The sequence below is a fragment of the Panthera pardus genome, unplaced genomic scaffold (genome assembly GCF_024362965.1).
Source record: "Panthera pardus isolate Hobbes unplaced genomic scaffold, ASM2436296v1 HiC_scaffold_8, whole genome shotgun sequence".
Classification (NCBI taxonomy): domain Eukaryota; kingdom Metazoa; phylum Chordata; class Mammalia; order Carnivora; family Felidae; genus Panthera; species Panthera pardus.
The window spans coordinates 13,483,330-13,500,017 of record NW_026527013.1 but is presented as its reverse complement, the minus strand read 5'-3'; the positions used below and the strand labels follow the sequence as shown (position 1 = coordinate 13,500,017).

Here is a 16,688-nt window from a genome sequence, read left to right as displayed (position 1 = left end):
CGTGACCCCTGCATTCCAGCCCTCCTCTCCCCACCACCCACCCACCCACCCACCACCCATAGAGACGTCGAGTGCACGGTTTGCCTCACCGATTGCCTTTATTGGGCATCAGCCCCAGGGCTCCACGGGCGCAGGAAGGGGGTGGTGGGTGTCACTTGAAGCAGGGACCCTCCGGTGGGAGGCACGACCGATGATGCCACCTAGCCCCCAGGATGCTTGCCTCAGCCCCGGACCTCTCTGTAACCCACGCAGCTGACCCAGCGGACGGCGTGTGAGGTCATGACCCTGACCGCCTGTAGGGCGGCTCCCCCAGTTCTGGGCTCACTTGGGGGTATTGAAGGGCACGGCCCGCTGGTTCATGGGGTTGTCTGGCGACCGCAGCCACTCCTTCTTGAGCAGCTGCTTCAGCTGCGACAGCCGCATGTTGGGGTTTTTCTTGCTTGAGCCGCGGCAGCTGCGCCTCCTCGAAGGCGGTGAAGGCCCGCCCGCATGCGACGCTCTGGGTGCCGGTCTGCAGCCTCCTCCGTCACGCTAGGGGAGGACAGTGAGGAGGAGAGCGGAGTGAGGGGGGGGGAGGGGTCTAGGGTGCGGCCCCCGCCCGCGGGGAGGGCCGTGCTCCGCCCCCAGACACATAGCCCCACCCCCGGCGCTCAAGCCCCACCCCATCACCTGAGCACCGCGATGGCATCCTCGATGGTGCGCGCCTCCACACTGCCCTCCTCCAGCACGCGGCGGTTCACATTCTCCTCCAGCGGCACCTCCAAGTGGCTCTTGGCTTTCTCGGCTGGGGGCGGAAGACAGCCAAGTGACAGGGACACACACAGGGACAGAGATAAGCTGGGATGCAGAGCTCCGGAGAGATGAGAGAGACGCAGTGGGGGAAGAGAGGAGAGAGAAGGAGGCAAGCAGGCAAAGAACGATGGGGGGTGCTCTCCTGTCCTCCCAGCGCCCAGGCCCCTGCCCAGGCCACGCTGCCATCCTGACTTCCCTGCAACTGAGCACACGGGAGGCACCCCCCACTCCTGGCTGGTGTCTCCTTACCCTCCGGGCACCCCATTCAGTCCCCGGGGACCCCATGGACCACAAGCGGAGGTCAGATGCACAGCAAGTAAATACACACGTGTTTGTGCCCATGCTCTCGGTGCTCAAAGCCAGGCCTGCCAGGACGCTGCCCACCCCTGCTTCACCACACAGCCCAGGCGGCTTCTCTGGGGGTGAGGAAGGGGCTCTAGATTCAGCCAGGGTTAGTCCTGCGGCCTGGCCTTTAGTGGGGAAAGAGGCAGCTCCAGAGCGAGCCAAAGCCCCACCTGGGTCTGGGGCTTCCTTGTGTTGGTGGTCTCGACGGAGCGTCTCCTCAATCTGGGCGCGGGTGACCTTGCTGGGCGCGGTGGCCCGGGGGGCCTTGCCACCCTTGAGCTTGGAGTCTTCCTCCTCCAGCAGGCGCTGCGTCTCCTTCTTGCGCTCTAGCTGCTCCAGGCGCCGCTTCTCCTTCTCCTCCTGGGGGGAGGGAGGCGATCAGGAGTGGGCCCCACCGCTGGCATGAGGTCTGGGTTTTTATCTATCTCACCCAAGGCAGACTGAGGCCCTGCTGTGTGCCAGACCCTGTGCTGGGCACAGCGGACACAGCTGGAGCACAACAGGCCTACCTGAGGGCTCCCGGCCTACAGTACTATGGGAGCAAAGGGAACCTTGGCCAGGGCAGATGGATGGTGGCTCTTGAAGGAAAAGCGACACCTGGGCTGGAGGAGGAGCCAGACAGGAAGAGAGACAGGAAAGTCCTTAGAGGTGGGAATGCAGGTGCAAAGGCCCTGAGGCAGGAACCTCCTAGCAGGACAGAGGAGAGACTCACAAAGGCTGGTGTGGCTGGAGCAGGGAGGGGAAGCTCGGCGGGAGAAGAGGTGGGGAGGACATAGGGTGGGACCCCAAGGGGCCTCAAGGGAGGGGTTTGTATTGGATTCCGAAGGTGACAGGACCCAGGGAAGGTCTGAGCCCATTTTCTGGCTGGGGCAGGGGTCTGCCCTTATGGGCACTGTCCCTAGCCAAGTGCCGCAGGGGCCGTGACCGGTCCCACCTTGCCCCCCAGCGAGGCCTTGATGCCATCTGACGTACAGGACTTGCCCTTGGCCGCTGCCCCTCACCACCTCCACCAGGGGGCAGAGTCATGGCCTGGTTCATTCGTAGTGCAGGGCAACCACAGGCTTGGAATATTCGGCCACCTCCCACCTGCACCCCCACAGGGCCCTGCACCTCAGGCACCTCCACCTGCCTACCCTCTGCCATCTGACTTCCATGCCCTGGGGGTGATCCCCACTCCTTCAGTGCCCTCTGTGACACTCCTATAGTGGAACGAAGTGTCCCACTGGGCCTCTGAACTCTAACCTGCCTGCCCAGCAGGAAAGTGGAGGCGAGGTTAAAGGTTGAGGGCCCCCACATCTGTGTTCAGGCACCTCAGGCAGGGCCACTGTCCGAGCCTGGGTTTACCCGTCAATTAGAGGTAATGTCCTCCCGAGGCCCCCTAGTCCCTGCGCGGTACTCATACAGCCCATGTTCGTTCTGTCCCCAACACGGCCCTGCCTCAGCCTTTGCACTGGCTGTCCTCTCCTCCTGGGGCGCCGAGGCCTCCTTCCCCGGCTAACTCTGGCTCCTCCCGAGCTCCTGGCTCCTTATCGGCCCCTCCGCCCCATGGCTCTTTCCCGTGTTCCGCAAATCCCTGCTTCTGGTCTTCTGACTATCTGGTGTGTCCCGGAGGCAGGAGGCAGGAGGCAGGCCCTGGCCTGGGTTTTGAACAGCTGCCTGCTGGCCCCAGGCCCAGTAACACAGTAGGTGTTAGTAAAAGTATGCTGCATGGATGCATGAATTCCAAAAAGCTCCAATAACTCAGGAAAGACACTCGCTTGCGGCCGTTAGTCTCTAGTGACATGGGACTGAGGAGGAAGCATGAGCATTTATGCTTTGACATTCAGCAAAATTTTTTGACAAAGTCACTTGCAGTTTGTAAAAACAGAGCCATCAGCAATTGGCAGTATCTGGTGATGGGTGACGATAAGTCCACTCTGCAGAATATTCCTGAGCCATAAAAAGTGAGTCTCATAAATAATTGACATGGAACCCGGAGAGTCAGGTGCTCGGGCAGAGCTGCTTAATACGGAACAAGTGGAGATAAACTGCTGACTTCCGGGCGGCGGGGGAGGGGGGCGGCGATGAATTACGGCCCCATCCGCGACCGCTGCCTGGTGGCCAGGAGAAATATGGCTGTGGGACCCTATTGAACTGAAGACACGGGCTTTAGGGTAGGACACTGGGTGAGAAAAGTCTGGTGTCACGTGAGAGAGGACGTGGGTTTTTTAGTGTTTTGGAGTGAGCATGAATTTGCTTTTTTCTTTATTTTTTAATTTTTTTTTAACTTTTTTTAATTTATTTTTGAGACAGGGAGAGACAGAGCATGAACAGGGAAGGGGCAGAGAGAGAGGGAGACACAGAATCGGAAGCAGGCTCCAGGCTCTGAGCTGTCAGCACAGAGCCCGACGCGGGGCTCAAACTCACGGACCGTGAGATCATGACCTGAGCCGAAACCAAGAGTGGGACGCTTAACCGACTGAGCCACCCAGGGGCCCCCACAGAAACAATGTTTTTAAAGCAGCTGTTGTATAGGGAAGAAAAGAAGGACTAGATGGGTCACGTAAACTGTGGGCACCACATGCCCATCAGCAGGAAGAGGGCTAGACAAACCGCAGAAAACCACCCAATGTTGGCAACTCCATGCAAAACAGTCAGGAGGGTGGACTGCCTGGGAAGGGCCTGGAGGCTGGGAATATTCCAGACGGCAGGGGTTGGCAAACTACAGTCCTCCACCTGTTTTGGTAAAGGTTTTAGTCCATTTGCATATGGTGGCTCTGTGCCAGAAGGACAGGGTCAAAAAGCTGTGAGAGCTCATCTGGCCCCTCCAGCCTATCCGACCTCTGCTCTGCATGTTCTTGTAGGCGCGTGCTACACAGGCGGGCAGACAGACAGCTCCCTAAGCCACACACCCAGGACAGGGCCTGTCCTTTAAGCCAACCCTTGTAACAGACCAAAAGGTAGACCCATGGCCTCGGCTAGTCCCAGCCCTTCCCCACAGCCCTGCGACCTGGGCTTCCTGCCTTATCTGTGCCGCACTTTTCTCAACCAGGGACCCCAGAGCCCAAGACACTAGCCCAGGGAGGGCTCTTGGGGCCTGGGGCCTGGGCTGCTACCTCTGCTTCAGGTCTCTGTGGGGCACCTGGTGAGCTCAGGCAGTTAAACATTGACTCCTGAGCTCAGGTCAAGTCTTGATCTCAGGGTCGCAAGTTGAAGCCCCGTGCTGGGCATGGAGCCTACTTTAAAAAAAAAAAAAAAAAAAAAAAGGTCTCTGGCTTTTTCTCTCTGCATAATGCATAAGGGCTCTTTGGCAGACGATGTTTTTTTTTCTTTTGGGTTTTCAACTATCCTATATTATCAAAATATGGACAGTCAAAAAGAAACTTGAAAGACCTCCACGGACCCAATGCAGCACAGGGTGTGGGGAGGGAACCAATGACGTGCCATGTCCAACTAAAAATAAGGCAGGATCCAGTCCTGCACAGCAAGGTGATGGGAAAAACTCCCAAAAGCACCCAGGCATGCCCGGAACCGGGCAAGCAGGGAAGGTATGTCACCAGTGATATTTTCTGCAGTCTGGTCAGGAACCTCTGATCAGCCCCCCGGGGGGACAAGCAGAGACAGCGACGGTGGGTCTCTGGCGCCACCTACTGGACAGAGCCAGTCAGCGTCACCCGTGATCCACTTCCCGGACACCAATTCAGTTACCCACTGGGTGCCTGACACTGGGACCCACTAGGGGACAGATGGCCATCCCTGCACTCTTCTGTGTTTTTGCACACACCTAGAAGAGCCTGCGAGCCCTGGGGTCAGCAGGGTGGATGCGGGGGACCTAGTACAGCAGCTCCCAGCCTCGTCGCTGCGGACGTCTGGGGCTGTCTCGTTCTTTTCAGGGCGGGACGGTCCCGGACCCTGAAGGGTGTTGAGCAGCGATCAACACCCTTCCCAGACATGACACGGAGGAGAGAGAGGAGCCCGCAGAGGGTGGTGGCTGCCTTGCCTAATGACCCCCCCCCAGGCCTTTGCCTCCACCGCCCTCCTCGTCCTTGGTCTATGTCCAGGGCCTTCTCACTTTCTAGCCAAAGCCCCAGGGGCCTCCTGCCACCTTCTTCCTCGTTTCCATGTTGACTGCGGGAGCCTGGGAACCACCCACCTTGCGCTGTTCCTTCCTCATGACGTGTTTGTCCTCATCCTTCCAGTAGGCATCCTCCAGCTCCTTCTGCTTCCTGGCATCAGCTGCCGCCTTGGCCTCAGCCCTCCGCGCCCGGGCCGCTGCCGACTTGGTGTTCTCACCCTGGAACTTCTTGGGCATATCCCTCAGCAGGCTGCGGGAGGAGGGCAGGGACCAGTGAGCAGGGGACAGGCGGCCTTCGGCGCCCCCGCGCCCACACTTGCAGTCAAGAGCCCCTTGGAGCCTCAAGGGCCTTGTCTGTAAAATGAGGGCCTCAGACTTAGTGATCTCCCTCTAAAAAAAAAAAAAATGGATTGAGGTGAAACTCACACAACAAAAAATGAACCATTTTCAAGTGCCCAATTTGGTGGCATTTAATACATTCGCAATGTTGTACAACCATCGCCTCTATAGTTCTGGAACATTCCCGGCACCCCAAAAGGAAACCCCGCACCCACTAACAAACAGTCACGCACCCTCCCCCCTCCCCCTAGCCCCTGACAACCACCGATCTGCCTTCTGTCTCTATGGATTTGCCTCTTCTGGACGTTTCATATAAACAGAACGGTGCATTCTGTGGCCTTTTGTGGCCTGGCTTCTTTCACTCGGTGTGATGTTTTCAAGGTTCCTCTATGCTTTTTAGCATGTCAGTGCTTCGTTCTTTTTTTTAATGGCCGAGTAATATTCCATTGTACAGATTGACCACATTTTGTTTATCTGTTCACCACTGACGTTCACCCGGGTTGTTTCCGCTTTTTGGCTTTCATTTTTTTTTCATCATTTTTTAAGTTTATTTATTTATTTATTTTGAGAGAAAACACGAGTGGGAGACGGGCGGGGGAGGGGGGGAGAGAGAGAGAGAGACAGAGAGAGAGAGAGAGAGAGAGAGAGAGAGAGAGAGAGAGAGAGAGACGGAATCCCAAGCAGGCTCCACCCTGTCAGCGCGGAGCCCGACGTGAGGCTCGAACACACAAACTGTGAGATCACGACCTGAGCCTAAGTTGGATGTTTCACTGACTGGGCCCCCCAGGCGCCCCTCCACAATTTGGCTTTTGGAGTCATGCTTCGGTGGACCCCTGCGGGCCAGTCTGTGTGTGGCCCCTCCTATTCTGCCACTCATGACACCTCGGTCCCCAGAACCCTGAGGCCGAATCCTCCTCGCTGGGTACTCGGCTGCCGTGAACTGCTCCCAGTGACCCAGCCCAGGCTTGCACAGCCAGGAGATGTAGAAGTGGAAAGCTGTTGTCCAGCAGGCACATGGTCGGTGCAAGCCCCACGCCGGGTGCTGGGGAAATGATATACACGAACAGCAGGCACCACCCTCCCTCCACTAACCCCTTCATATGGACCAACTCAACCGAATGCCTCCAAAGCGGGGTGCCTACGTGGCTCGGTCGGTAGAGCATGGGACTCTTGATCTCAGGGTCATGAGTTCAAGTCCCACAGCACAGAGCTTACTCAAAAAAAAAAAAAAAAAAAAAATTTCATGAATGCCTCCAAAGCTTTAAATGTGGGCACTGCCCCTGTTACCAATTCTGAGATGGGGAAGTCAAGGTACCTGGCCAGGTCACATAGCTCTGAGCCCAGAGTCTCACCTCCAAAGCCTGCCTTCCAGGTGAGAAAGGGAAGGCTGTGCGGCCCAGGGCATGTGCCTTCAGTCCTCCGGGCCTCAGTTTTCGTCATCTGGGAAATGGGCTGATGTTCCTGACTCCCGGGTTGTTTGTCTCCCCTGAATACCTCCAGCTCAGTCCCCTTAGGGAAATAGGCCCAGCATCCACAGATGAAGGGGAGAGAACGTGGGGGCCACTTTGACCCAGGACCACCAGGCCACCCCATTCCAGCCTCCTAGCTGTGTGACTTGTGGGGCAAGGAGCTTCCACCTTGGAGCCCTCTGGAAACTCTAACATCAGCTCCCATCTGCAGCAGCTCTGTGCACTGGGCTTCGTGTTTTATACGCAGCGTCTGAGTGGATTCTCACAACCCTGGTATGTGACGGCAGAGCTGAGCCCCGCGGGACGGGTCAGAGGCAGTCCTGTGAGGGTGAAGGGGTGAGGCTTCTGGGCAGAGGGCACAGGATATGCAAAGACCCTGCAGCACTGATGAGGCCACTGAGCGCTGGGGAGGGGGAGGAAAAGAGGGTGGGAGGGCACAGGGCTGTCAGAGTGGGGTATTATGGGCCAAGGAAGAGCAAGGATTTTATTCTCTGGGCACCAGGGAGCCGTTAAGCAGCCCGGAGCAGGGCACGGACACATTTTGATTCAGGCTGCTCCCAAGCCCACTGTGGCTGCTGCGTGGATAGGCCAGGGGACGACAATGATGCGATGGGCAGAACGGGAGGTGTGGGGTCGGATGGAGCCGGGCAGTAATAACGATGTCAACTCGGACCGATGCTTGGCACCAGGGACACGCTAAACCACTTCATCCCCCCAGCAGCAGCAGCAGAGGCTACTTTCAGCCCCAGTTTACAGATGAAGGCACCCAGACCCCCAATCCCAACTCTGTGCTCCTAACCGCTGGCCCACCCCGGGGTCCTGACAGACCCCATTGATGTTCCCCGCGGATCAGGATTCTGAGGCCACTGCTCTCCCCCCCCCCCCCCCACACGTAACATCAAGGGGTGGCCTCCTGGCCAGGTGGTCCAGGCTGAGACTGAGGAGAGCGCCCCATGGGGCAGAGCAGGGCAAAGTAGGGGCGATCAGTGGACCCAGGAGACTCAGAGCTGCGATCACAGCTGAAGTGCTCCCCTTGAGCTGAGACACAGCATGGATCCCAGTCTCTCTCCCGACCCCCTGGATTTAAGAGCTGCCACAGGGGGATATGCTGGCCTGATCCCGCGGGCCTCCCAGCTGCTCCTTGACCACCTAAGTCAGCATTCATTACTGAGTGCCCACAATATACTCAATAGAACCACCCCCACCCTGGATTCTCCAGGGGAGTGCCAAGAATTGGGAGTCACTGTCCAAGTTACAGATTAGAAAACTCCCCACCCGGGGGCGCCCGGGGCGCTCAGTTGGGTCGAGCTTCTGATTCTTGGTTTTGGCCCAGGTCATGATCTCCTGGGTCGAGCCCCACGTGGGGATCCACACAGTGTGAAGCCTGCTTGGGATTCTCTCCCTCTCTCTGCCCCTCTCCCACTTGTGCGCGCGCTCTCTCTATGAATAAACTTTAAAGAGAGAAAACCTGCCACCCTACTCTCCCTCCATCTTCCCCTCACTCACTGGTGGCAGCCACGCCAGCCTCCCTGCCATTTTCCAAACATACTGCAGGTTCCCACCTCAGGGCCTTTGCACTTGCTGCATCCTCCACCTGGCTGCTCTTCACGCCTCTTTTTACCCAATTGACTATTTATTTATTTTCATTTTTTTAATGTTTATTTATTTTTGAGAGAGAGAGGGAGAGAGAGGCAGAGAGAGAGAGAGGGAGACACACAATCCAAAGCAGGCTCCAGGTTCTGAGCTGTCAGCACAGGGCCGGACATGGGGCTTGAACTCAGGACCCGTGAGATCACGACCTGAGCCGAAGTCGGACGCTTCGCTGACCGAGCCACCCAGGCGCCCCAGTTAACTCCTATTTAAATTTCAGGGCCTATTGGGGCGCCTGGGTGGCTCAGTCGGTTAAGCGTCCGACTTCAGCTCAGGTCATGATCTCACGGTCTGTGAGTTCGAGCCCCGCATCGGGCTCTGTGCTGATGTCTCAGAGCCTGGAGCCTGCTTCTGATTCTGTGTCTCCCTCTCTCTCTGCCCCTTCCCTGCTCATGCTCTGTCTCTCTCTGTCTCAAAAATAAATAAAAACATTAAAAAAAAAAAAAAATTTCAGGGCCTACCTCAGGTGTGTCTGCCTCCATGAAGCCTTCCCTGAGACACCCTCTCTCAGACCACAAGCTTCTCTTTGAGGCCCTCGTCCGGGTTGCTATTTTATGTTCATGTATATGATTATTTGACAAATGTCCATGTTTCCCACCAGCCTGGGAGTTCTGCGAAGGCAGGGACTGCCTTGGTCCCTACTGGGTCCCCACTGCCCGGTACAGTAGGGGCTCAACAAGCCCTAACCCTCAAGGCGACTGTCTTTGGAGACAGGGCCAGTGAGGGAGCCATAGCGATTAAGCGAAGTCATAAGGGTGGGGCCCTAATCTAATGGGGCTGGTGGCCCTATCATTGCAAAAGACACCAGGCCTTGCTCTCTGCACCACGTGAGGACTCGGTTGAGAAGGTGGCCATTTGCAAGTCAGGAAGGGTGCCTGCGTCAGGAACCAAACCGGGGGGCACTTGGATCTTGCATTTCCTCCCTTCCAGAACCGTGGGCACAGAAATTCCTGTTGCTTAGGCCGCCCAGTCTGTGGTATTTTTTAATGGCAGCCCGAGCTTTACACAGACAGCTTCTCTTCTGTTGTGGTAAACACTTACTCATGCTGTCACTCAGTAAACACGCACCGAGCACCTAGTACCCGTGGGACACTGAGTAGCGAAGCAGCACCCATCTGACCGCCAGGCTGGCTAGGGCTTAGACAGTAAGAGTGACAACTTGCCATAAGAACTGTGATGGGGACACGCAGGGCGCTGGGGAAGCCTCGAGGGGGGTTTCTGACCCAGGCTGGGGTTAAAGGGCTTCCTGAAGGAGACGTCTAAGAAAAGGCCTGAAGGAGTCAGGGGCTCCTGAGCCCCCAGGAGGGTGGGGGAGGCAGGCTGCGAAGCGGGGATCTGTATTTCAGGGTGATGGAAACATGCGGAGGGTGTTAGAACCGGGAGGCGCTGATCTGTGGATAAGAGGCGAACTGTAGGGGTGCGATAAGCAAGGAACTCAGGCAGGGATCCGGGGAGTGGCTCCGGGTGGACAAGGGGGTACGTTTAGGACGGAATCCGGGCCCACGTGGTTGATTGGATGCAAAAGTAAAGAGAGAATAGAAGATAAAGCTCAACACCGCCTCTTCCAAGAAGCCCTCCCGCTACCCCTTCCGGGCTCCCCCTTGCCCGTCGTGCCTCTCCCCAGTCCTGACCCCACTGCAAGACACCGGGGGGCGTCCGTACCCAGCTCTGTCACCCCCAAGCCTGGCAGGGCTGGAGCTGGCTGGCCTCGAAAAGGATGCAGTTCTCCCCGGGTCTCGGTCGCCCGCTCCGGGAAATGGGCACAGCCCCCGCGAGAGCCGTCTTGCCTGGACGCTGAAAGTGCCCGGGTCTCCGACCACCCCACCTCCAGCCCCCCCCAGGGAGACGGTCTCAGGCCTAGCCACCCCGCCGGGCCCACCCGCACCCCGCCCCCCGGCTCCGCCCGCGCCGCGGCCGCTCCTACCTCCTTCCCCCAGCGCCGGCCCGGTCGCGAAGCCATGACGTCACCGCAGGGCTTGCGCGCCGAGCTCCCGGAGGCGCGGGCTGATGACGTGTCGGCGTTGTCGCCATCTTGGTAAGGGAAACGCTCCCTGGCCTCCCACCCGAGCCAAGGTTACCAGCCACTTCTTTTCCTCTCCGCGAAGAGGCTATTTTATGAGGCCCCCACCCCCTCCTCTCGCTTCAGATATTGGCAAACTAGGAGAGGCGGCTAATAAACGACAATCTAGAATGTCGCCTTTACCAAGATGGCCGTTGCCCGGATGAAATATGGCGGCCTCCACTTCACACGTGGTCCGACGGCGTCGGGCGGGAGTTGCCCTGCCACCAGGGGGCGCCAGAGCCTGCGGCCCAATCTCTGTCCGCAGCCGGCCAAGCCCAGAAGAATCCTCCCAAATTGTGCTGTCGCTTTGCGCTGGGAAGGCGCTTCTTCTAATCCACACTCTCTGCGTCCCACCTGCGAAGCTGGGGAGAGGGGAGGCCGGAGAAAGTGGCAGAGAAACGAACACACCCCACCCCGTTCAGCTGGGGAAACCGAGGCTCAGAGACACCAGGAAGTGAATTTACTCAAAATGTAAGCTCCCCCCCCCCCCCCCCCCAGCAGCTCAAATTCCTCGCCGGCCCCTCCTGAAATGCTCCACTCTCACCCACCCCCTGCACACGCACCTTGCTTTTTTATTTTATTCAGCAATTCGTTTGGGGGGTCAATTTGTCCCAGGCACCTACACTTGAGAGTTTCTGCATTTCCTGGGGCTCCGTGTCCTCATCTGTAAACATGGGGAGTACTAGGGGTCTGAGGGTGGTTACCCTGGACCTGGCTGTGGGGAAAGAGGCAGGGTTTGGATCTAGGGGACCGTCCGGGCAGGACCAGTGGACCACAGAGTCCTTCTCTGAAAGGCAACCGCAGTCACACTGCCAGGACCTTGCTCTAGAGCCTGGTGGGTTCCCACTGCCTTTCTTTTTTTTTTTTTTTTTTTTTTTTTCAACGTTTTTTATTTATTTTTGGGACAGAGAGAGACATAGCATGAACGGGGGAGGGGCAGAGAGAGAGGGAGACACAGAATCGGAAACAGGCTCCAGGCTCCGAGCCATCAGCCCAGAGCCTGACGCGGGGCTCGAACTCATGGACCGTGAGATCGTGACCTGGCTGAAGTCGGACGCTTAACCGACTGCGCCACCCAGGCGCCCCTCCCACTGCCTTTCAAGACTCCTTTATTTCGGTCAGAGAATCAGCTTGCGTTGTCCATGTGTTGACCTGTTTGTTTTCTGCTTCTCCCGTGGCTGTGACATGGGACGGAACCCAGGCAGCTGCAGCAGCCTCAGCAGAAAACATGTACAACTGAGCCTTGAACCACACAGGATTTAGGGGCACCGACTCCCACGGGGTCGAAAGTCTGCGTATAGGGGCGCCTGGGTGGTTCAGTCGGTTGTGTCGGACTTCGGCTGAGGTCCTGATCTCGCGGTCCCTGAGTTCGAGCCCCGCGTCGGGATCTGTGCTGACGGCTCAGGGCCTGGAGCCTGCTTCCGATTCTGTGTCTCCCTCTCTCTCTTCCCCTCCCCTGCTCGCGCTCTATCTCTCTCAACATTAAAAAAATAATAATAATAAACCTTGCAAAAAAAAATCTGCCTATAACTTTTGACTCCCCAGAAACTTAATGACGAATGACCGGAAGCCTGACCAATAACAGTCGGTTGCTTAACGCATATTTGGCATGTTATATAGATTATGTAATGCATTCTTACAAGAAAGTAAGCTAGAGAAAAAAAATGTTACTAAGAAAAGCATCAGGGAGAGAAAATACATTGGTAGCCCTGTACTGCATTTATGGAGAAAACAAAACAAAGCAAAACAAAACAAAACAAAACCCTTGGATAAGTGGACCCGTGCGGTTAAAACCCCATGCAGTTTAAGGGTCAACTGTGTTGTTCGGTATCAGGTACAGGATGTGTGGAGGCGGCAAAGCCAACACCTAGTCAACCTTCTGCTGGTAAAAAGCCAGGTTTAGAAAAAAAAAAAAAATGCCAATAATAATTTAAAAGAGAGATTGGCTCGTCACACCTTCCCGGGGGCAGGATGCCTCTTGCTTCATATTGACATAACCCAGAGGTGTAGGTCAAGTGAATCGTTCCAGAACAAGCAAAATCTTCTGCAAGATGACTTTTGCCACCGGCCACTCTGCCTCACAGTGCTACTCCCCATCCTAAGGATTCTTAGCTTCTATCGTGGTGACCCTACAGCTCTTCGATGCCCTCATTCTCCAACAAGTGTTGAGTGCCTACTTCGAGCCTGTGCTGGAATACAGAGACAAGTTGGGGGCACCTGGGTGGCTCCAATGGTTAAGCGTCCGACTCTTGATCTCGGCTCGGTTCGCGATCGTTCGTGAGATCGAGTCCCATGTGGGGGTCTGCACTGACAGCGTGGAGCCTGTTTGGGATATTCTCTCTCTCTCTCTCTCTCTCTCTCTCTCTCTCTCAAAATAAATAAGCATTTACAAAAAAATTAGACATGGTCCCTGGTCTTCTGGGGCTCACACAGTCAGGAAGTCACACACACAAAAATTATGATCCTTTATTTTTTAAATGTTTGTTTCCTTTTGAGACCGAGAGAGACAGAGCATGAACGGGGAAGGGGCAGAAAGAGAGGGAGACACAGGATCCGAAGCAGGCTCCAGGCTCTGAGCCATCAGCCCAGAGCCCGACGCGGGGCTCGAACTTACGGACTGCAAGATCGTGACCTGAGCTGAAGTTGGACGCTTAACCGACTGAGCCACCCAGGCGCCCCCGCCCCAGTTTTATAATAAGCCCTTCCTAACCCCCTCTTTCTGGGATGCTACACAGAGCCCCCCTGCAGTGAGCCATTACACCCAACTCGGTCTGACTACAGGTATGTCTGGTAGGGCATCAGTCGGGATGGGCATCCTGTCGAGACCCCGCCAAGACCCTCGCTGCCCCCACCCAGGACCCTCCAAGGGCTCTTTGGGGGACATCCTTCTTTGCCTTTTCCAGCTTCCGGCAGCCCCAGGCATTCCTCAGCTCGGGGGCCACATCGCTCCAGTCTCCGCCTCCTTCTTCATGCGGCCTTCCCTTGTGTCTCTTCTAAAGACACGTGTCATTGGGTTGAGGGTCCACTCTAAATCCAGGCTGACCTCATCTCGGCCTCCGATGGGTGTCGACCAGCCTTTAGCAAAGTTCTGGAAAGCCGAGGTTGCACGGGGGCCCTCCCAACACTCGTTGCTGTTTTGTGGAGTTTTCTCCATCAAAATCTGCGCTTGGTCCGGGCCAAGCACCTGCGTCTTTCGTGTTTCCGTCACGTTAACTCGAACACGGCGCTCTCTGCTGGGACTGTCCCCATCGGGGACGAGTTGGAACAAAGTTTCGGATTGCAGTGGCCACTGTGGGGCCTTCCATTGGACAGGGATCTAGAAACAAGAAAGAAAAAGGCTGTCACAGGGAGATCATCCTGTTTAAACAGACCATTTGGCCAAACACCTCTTTGTTTGTTTTAGACTTTGGGGCGTCTGTAACAGGGCTGGGCTCCACAATCCACGGTTTGATGAGATTATCAAGGACCCAGATGAATGTTTGAACTGGGTGTAATGACTCTGTTTGTGCTTGCGTGCCTGTGCCAATGGGTTTTCCTCCACTGAAACTTCTCGGTCCTTTGACCGAGTGGAAATGTCGTATCTGAAAAGGACTCCCCTCATTTCTTTTTTCTGTCTTTCTCCCTTTCCTCCTCACTTGGGAAACTTTAAAGACGATTTAATGGAAATGGCACTGTCTTTCCCCTCATGTTCTCAGAGCATCTCCTCCGGCTAATGGGACAAAATTGTCGAAAAGACACAAAACCCTGGGGGCGCCCGGGTGGCTCAGTCGGTGAAGCGTCTGCCTTCGGCGCGGGTCATGATCTCACAGTTCGTGGGTTCGGGCCCCATGTCAGGCTCTGCACGGACAGCGCGGAGCCTGCTTGGGATTCTCTCTCTCTCCCTCTCTCTGCCCCTTCGCTGCTCTCTCTCACTCTCTCTCTCTCTCTCAAAATAAATAAACTTAAAAAAAAATGCCACTGAATTTCACGTTGACTTGGGATTGTGGGACCCCGAACCCAAAGCCCAGTTGAGCTCTGATGAACCTGGGCCTGGACCTACAGAAAATAATGAGATAAGAAATGAGTGTTGTAAAAAAAAAAAAAAAGAAATGAGTGTTGTTTTCAGCTGCTAAGTGTGTGGTCATCTGATGCGGCAGCAATGGAAAAGGAATTTGGTTTCTAAGTAAGGAAGAGATACAAAACGCTGGTCATTACACGTAATTGTCATCTGCCTTTATTTTTTGCCATGTTTCTATTTCACACAATATGCACGCATCATATATATACATACACACATGTATAATGTACTTGTATGTGTGTGTGTATATATATATATATTTTTTTTTGCCACCATTTCCTGCTTTTGCAAATATACGCAAGTCACTTTTGGGGGTAGCCGGGTGATCAGCAGAGGGAACCTCTCTGTACTATTTTTGCAACTCCTTGTGGGTCTATAATCATAATCAAAATAAAAAATGGAAAAAAAAATACAAAACAGAAAGACCCGTTCATAATCATGTCTGAGCACAGGCAAACACAAGAACACCTTGCAAATCACAAAAACGGCCAGAAGTCTCCCTTCCTGGCTAGCCACAGGCTCCCCCGATTCCTCCTGGCCCCTGGGTAAAAATCAAGATGCCAAAACAGAGTCATCCCCCTCTTCCTCTTTGTGGCCGATCCAGAGCACAACTCTCCTTCCTTGAACCCGATAAAAATAAGCCCCTCCTTGCGCTCTGGTCCCCATGGTGTCTGTCTCCCTTGCCAAAAACCAACATACCCAGCATGGGGCGTCTCAGTGGCTCAGGTGGTTTAGCGTCCGGCCCTTGGTTTCGGCTCAGGTCATGATCTCAGGGTTCACGGGTTCAAGCCCCTCGTCGTGCTCTGTGCTGACAGCATGGAGCCTACTTGGGATTCTCTCTTTCTCCCTCTCTCTCTGCTCCTCTCTGACTCACACTATCTCTGTGTCTCTCAAAATAAACTTCAAAAAAGAAAAAACAGGAAAGGAAAGGAAAGAGAAAAGAGAAAAGAACAGAAAAGAAAAAAGAACAGAAAAGAAAAGAAAAGAAAGAAAAGAAAAGAAAAGAAAAGAAAAAGAAAAGAAGCCAACATACCCAGCATGGTCCAACCAGAGCTTCCATGGCTTTCCTGGCTGGATCAGGCCAGGTCACTGAGAGAGGGTGCCATGGACAAGGCTGCTGGCCTTCGTCAGAGCCCAAAGTATTTTCAGAAGAACCCAATTTAAGGTTACTGTCCCTAAAATCCCCAAATTCTAGGAATCTGCCACTTAAAGACTCTAGATTCTTTTTTCTCTTAATTTGGAGTGAAATATACATCACATCCATTTTAACCATTTTTAAATGGTATTTAAAACCATTTTCAAATGGCCAGTGGTATTAAGTCCATTCACTGTGCTGTGAAACCATCACCTCCAGCCATCCATAGAACTTTTTCATTGTCGCAAACTGAGACTCTGTCCCCATTAAATACTAACTTCCCCTTTTCCTGGGTTGGTCAAGCTAAAGGTTTGTAAATTTTGTTTATCTTGTTGAGGAAACAGCATTAAGTTTCATTGATCTTTCCTATCGTCTTTTTAGTCCCTGTTTCATCTATTTCCGCTCTGATCTTTATGATTTCCTTCCTCCTGCTAATTTCAGGCTTTACCTGTTTTTCTTTTTCTAGTTCCTTTAGGTGTTAAGTTAGACTGATTACTGGTGATTTTTTTGGTTTTTTTTTTTAAGGAGACCATGGACTGCTATGAATTTCCCTCTTAGAACCACTTTTGCTGCATCCCATAGATTTTGCTACAGTAAAATCTTGGACTGCAGGTAACTTGTTCTGCAAATGTTCTGTAAGACAAGCAAAAATTTCTAATTTTAACTTGCTAAACGAGCGATATCTTGCCATACGAGTAATATGTGACGCTGAAATGTCCCACGATTACAACTGAGTCAATGGTTCTTGAAATTCACTCTGCTATACAAGTGCTTTAGATTACAAG

The 16,688-nt window shown here is 54.5% G+C and overlaps 1 protein-coding gene across 1 annotated transcript; it reads right to left on the bottom strand.

The window, feature by feature from the left end:
- Positions 1–79: 79 nt before the first annotated feature.
- CCDC124 (coiled-coil domain containing 124) lies at positions 80–10,678 on the bottom strand. Its single transcript, XM_053898298.1, is given in 7 exon segments — positions 80–432; positions 434–481; positions 483–531; positions 670–784; positions 1,308–1,497; positions 5,270–5,441; positions 10,574–10,678. Coding segments are annotated over 6 exon segments (672 nt in total). The 5' UTR covers positions 5,429–5,441; positions 10,574–10,678; the 3' UTR covers positions 80–321.
- Between the last annotated feature and the right edge of the window lie 6,010 nt (positions 10,679–16,688).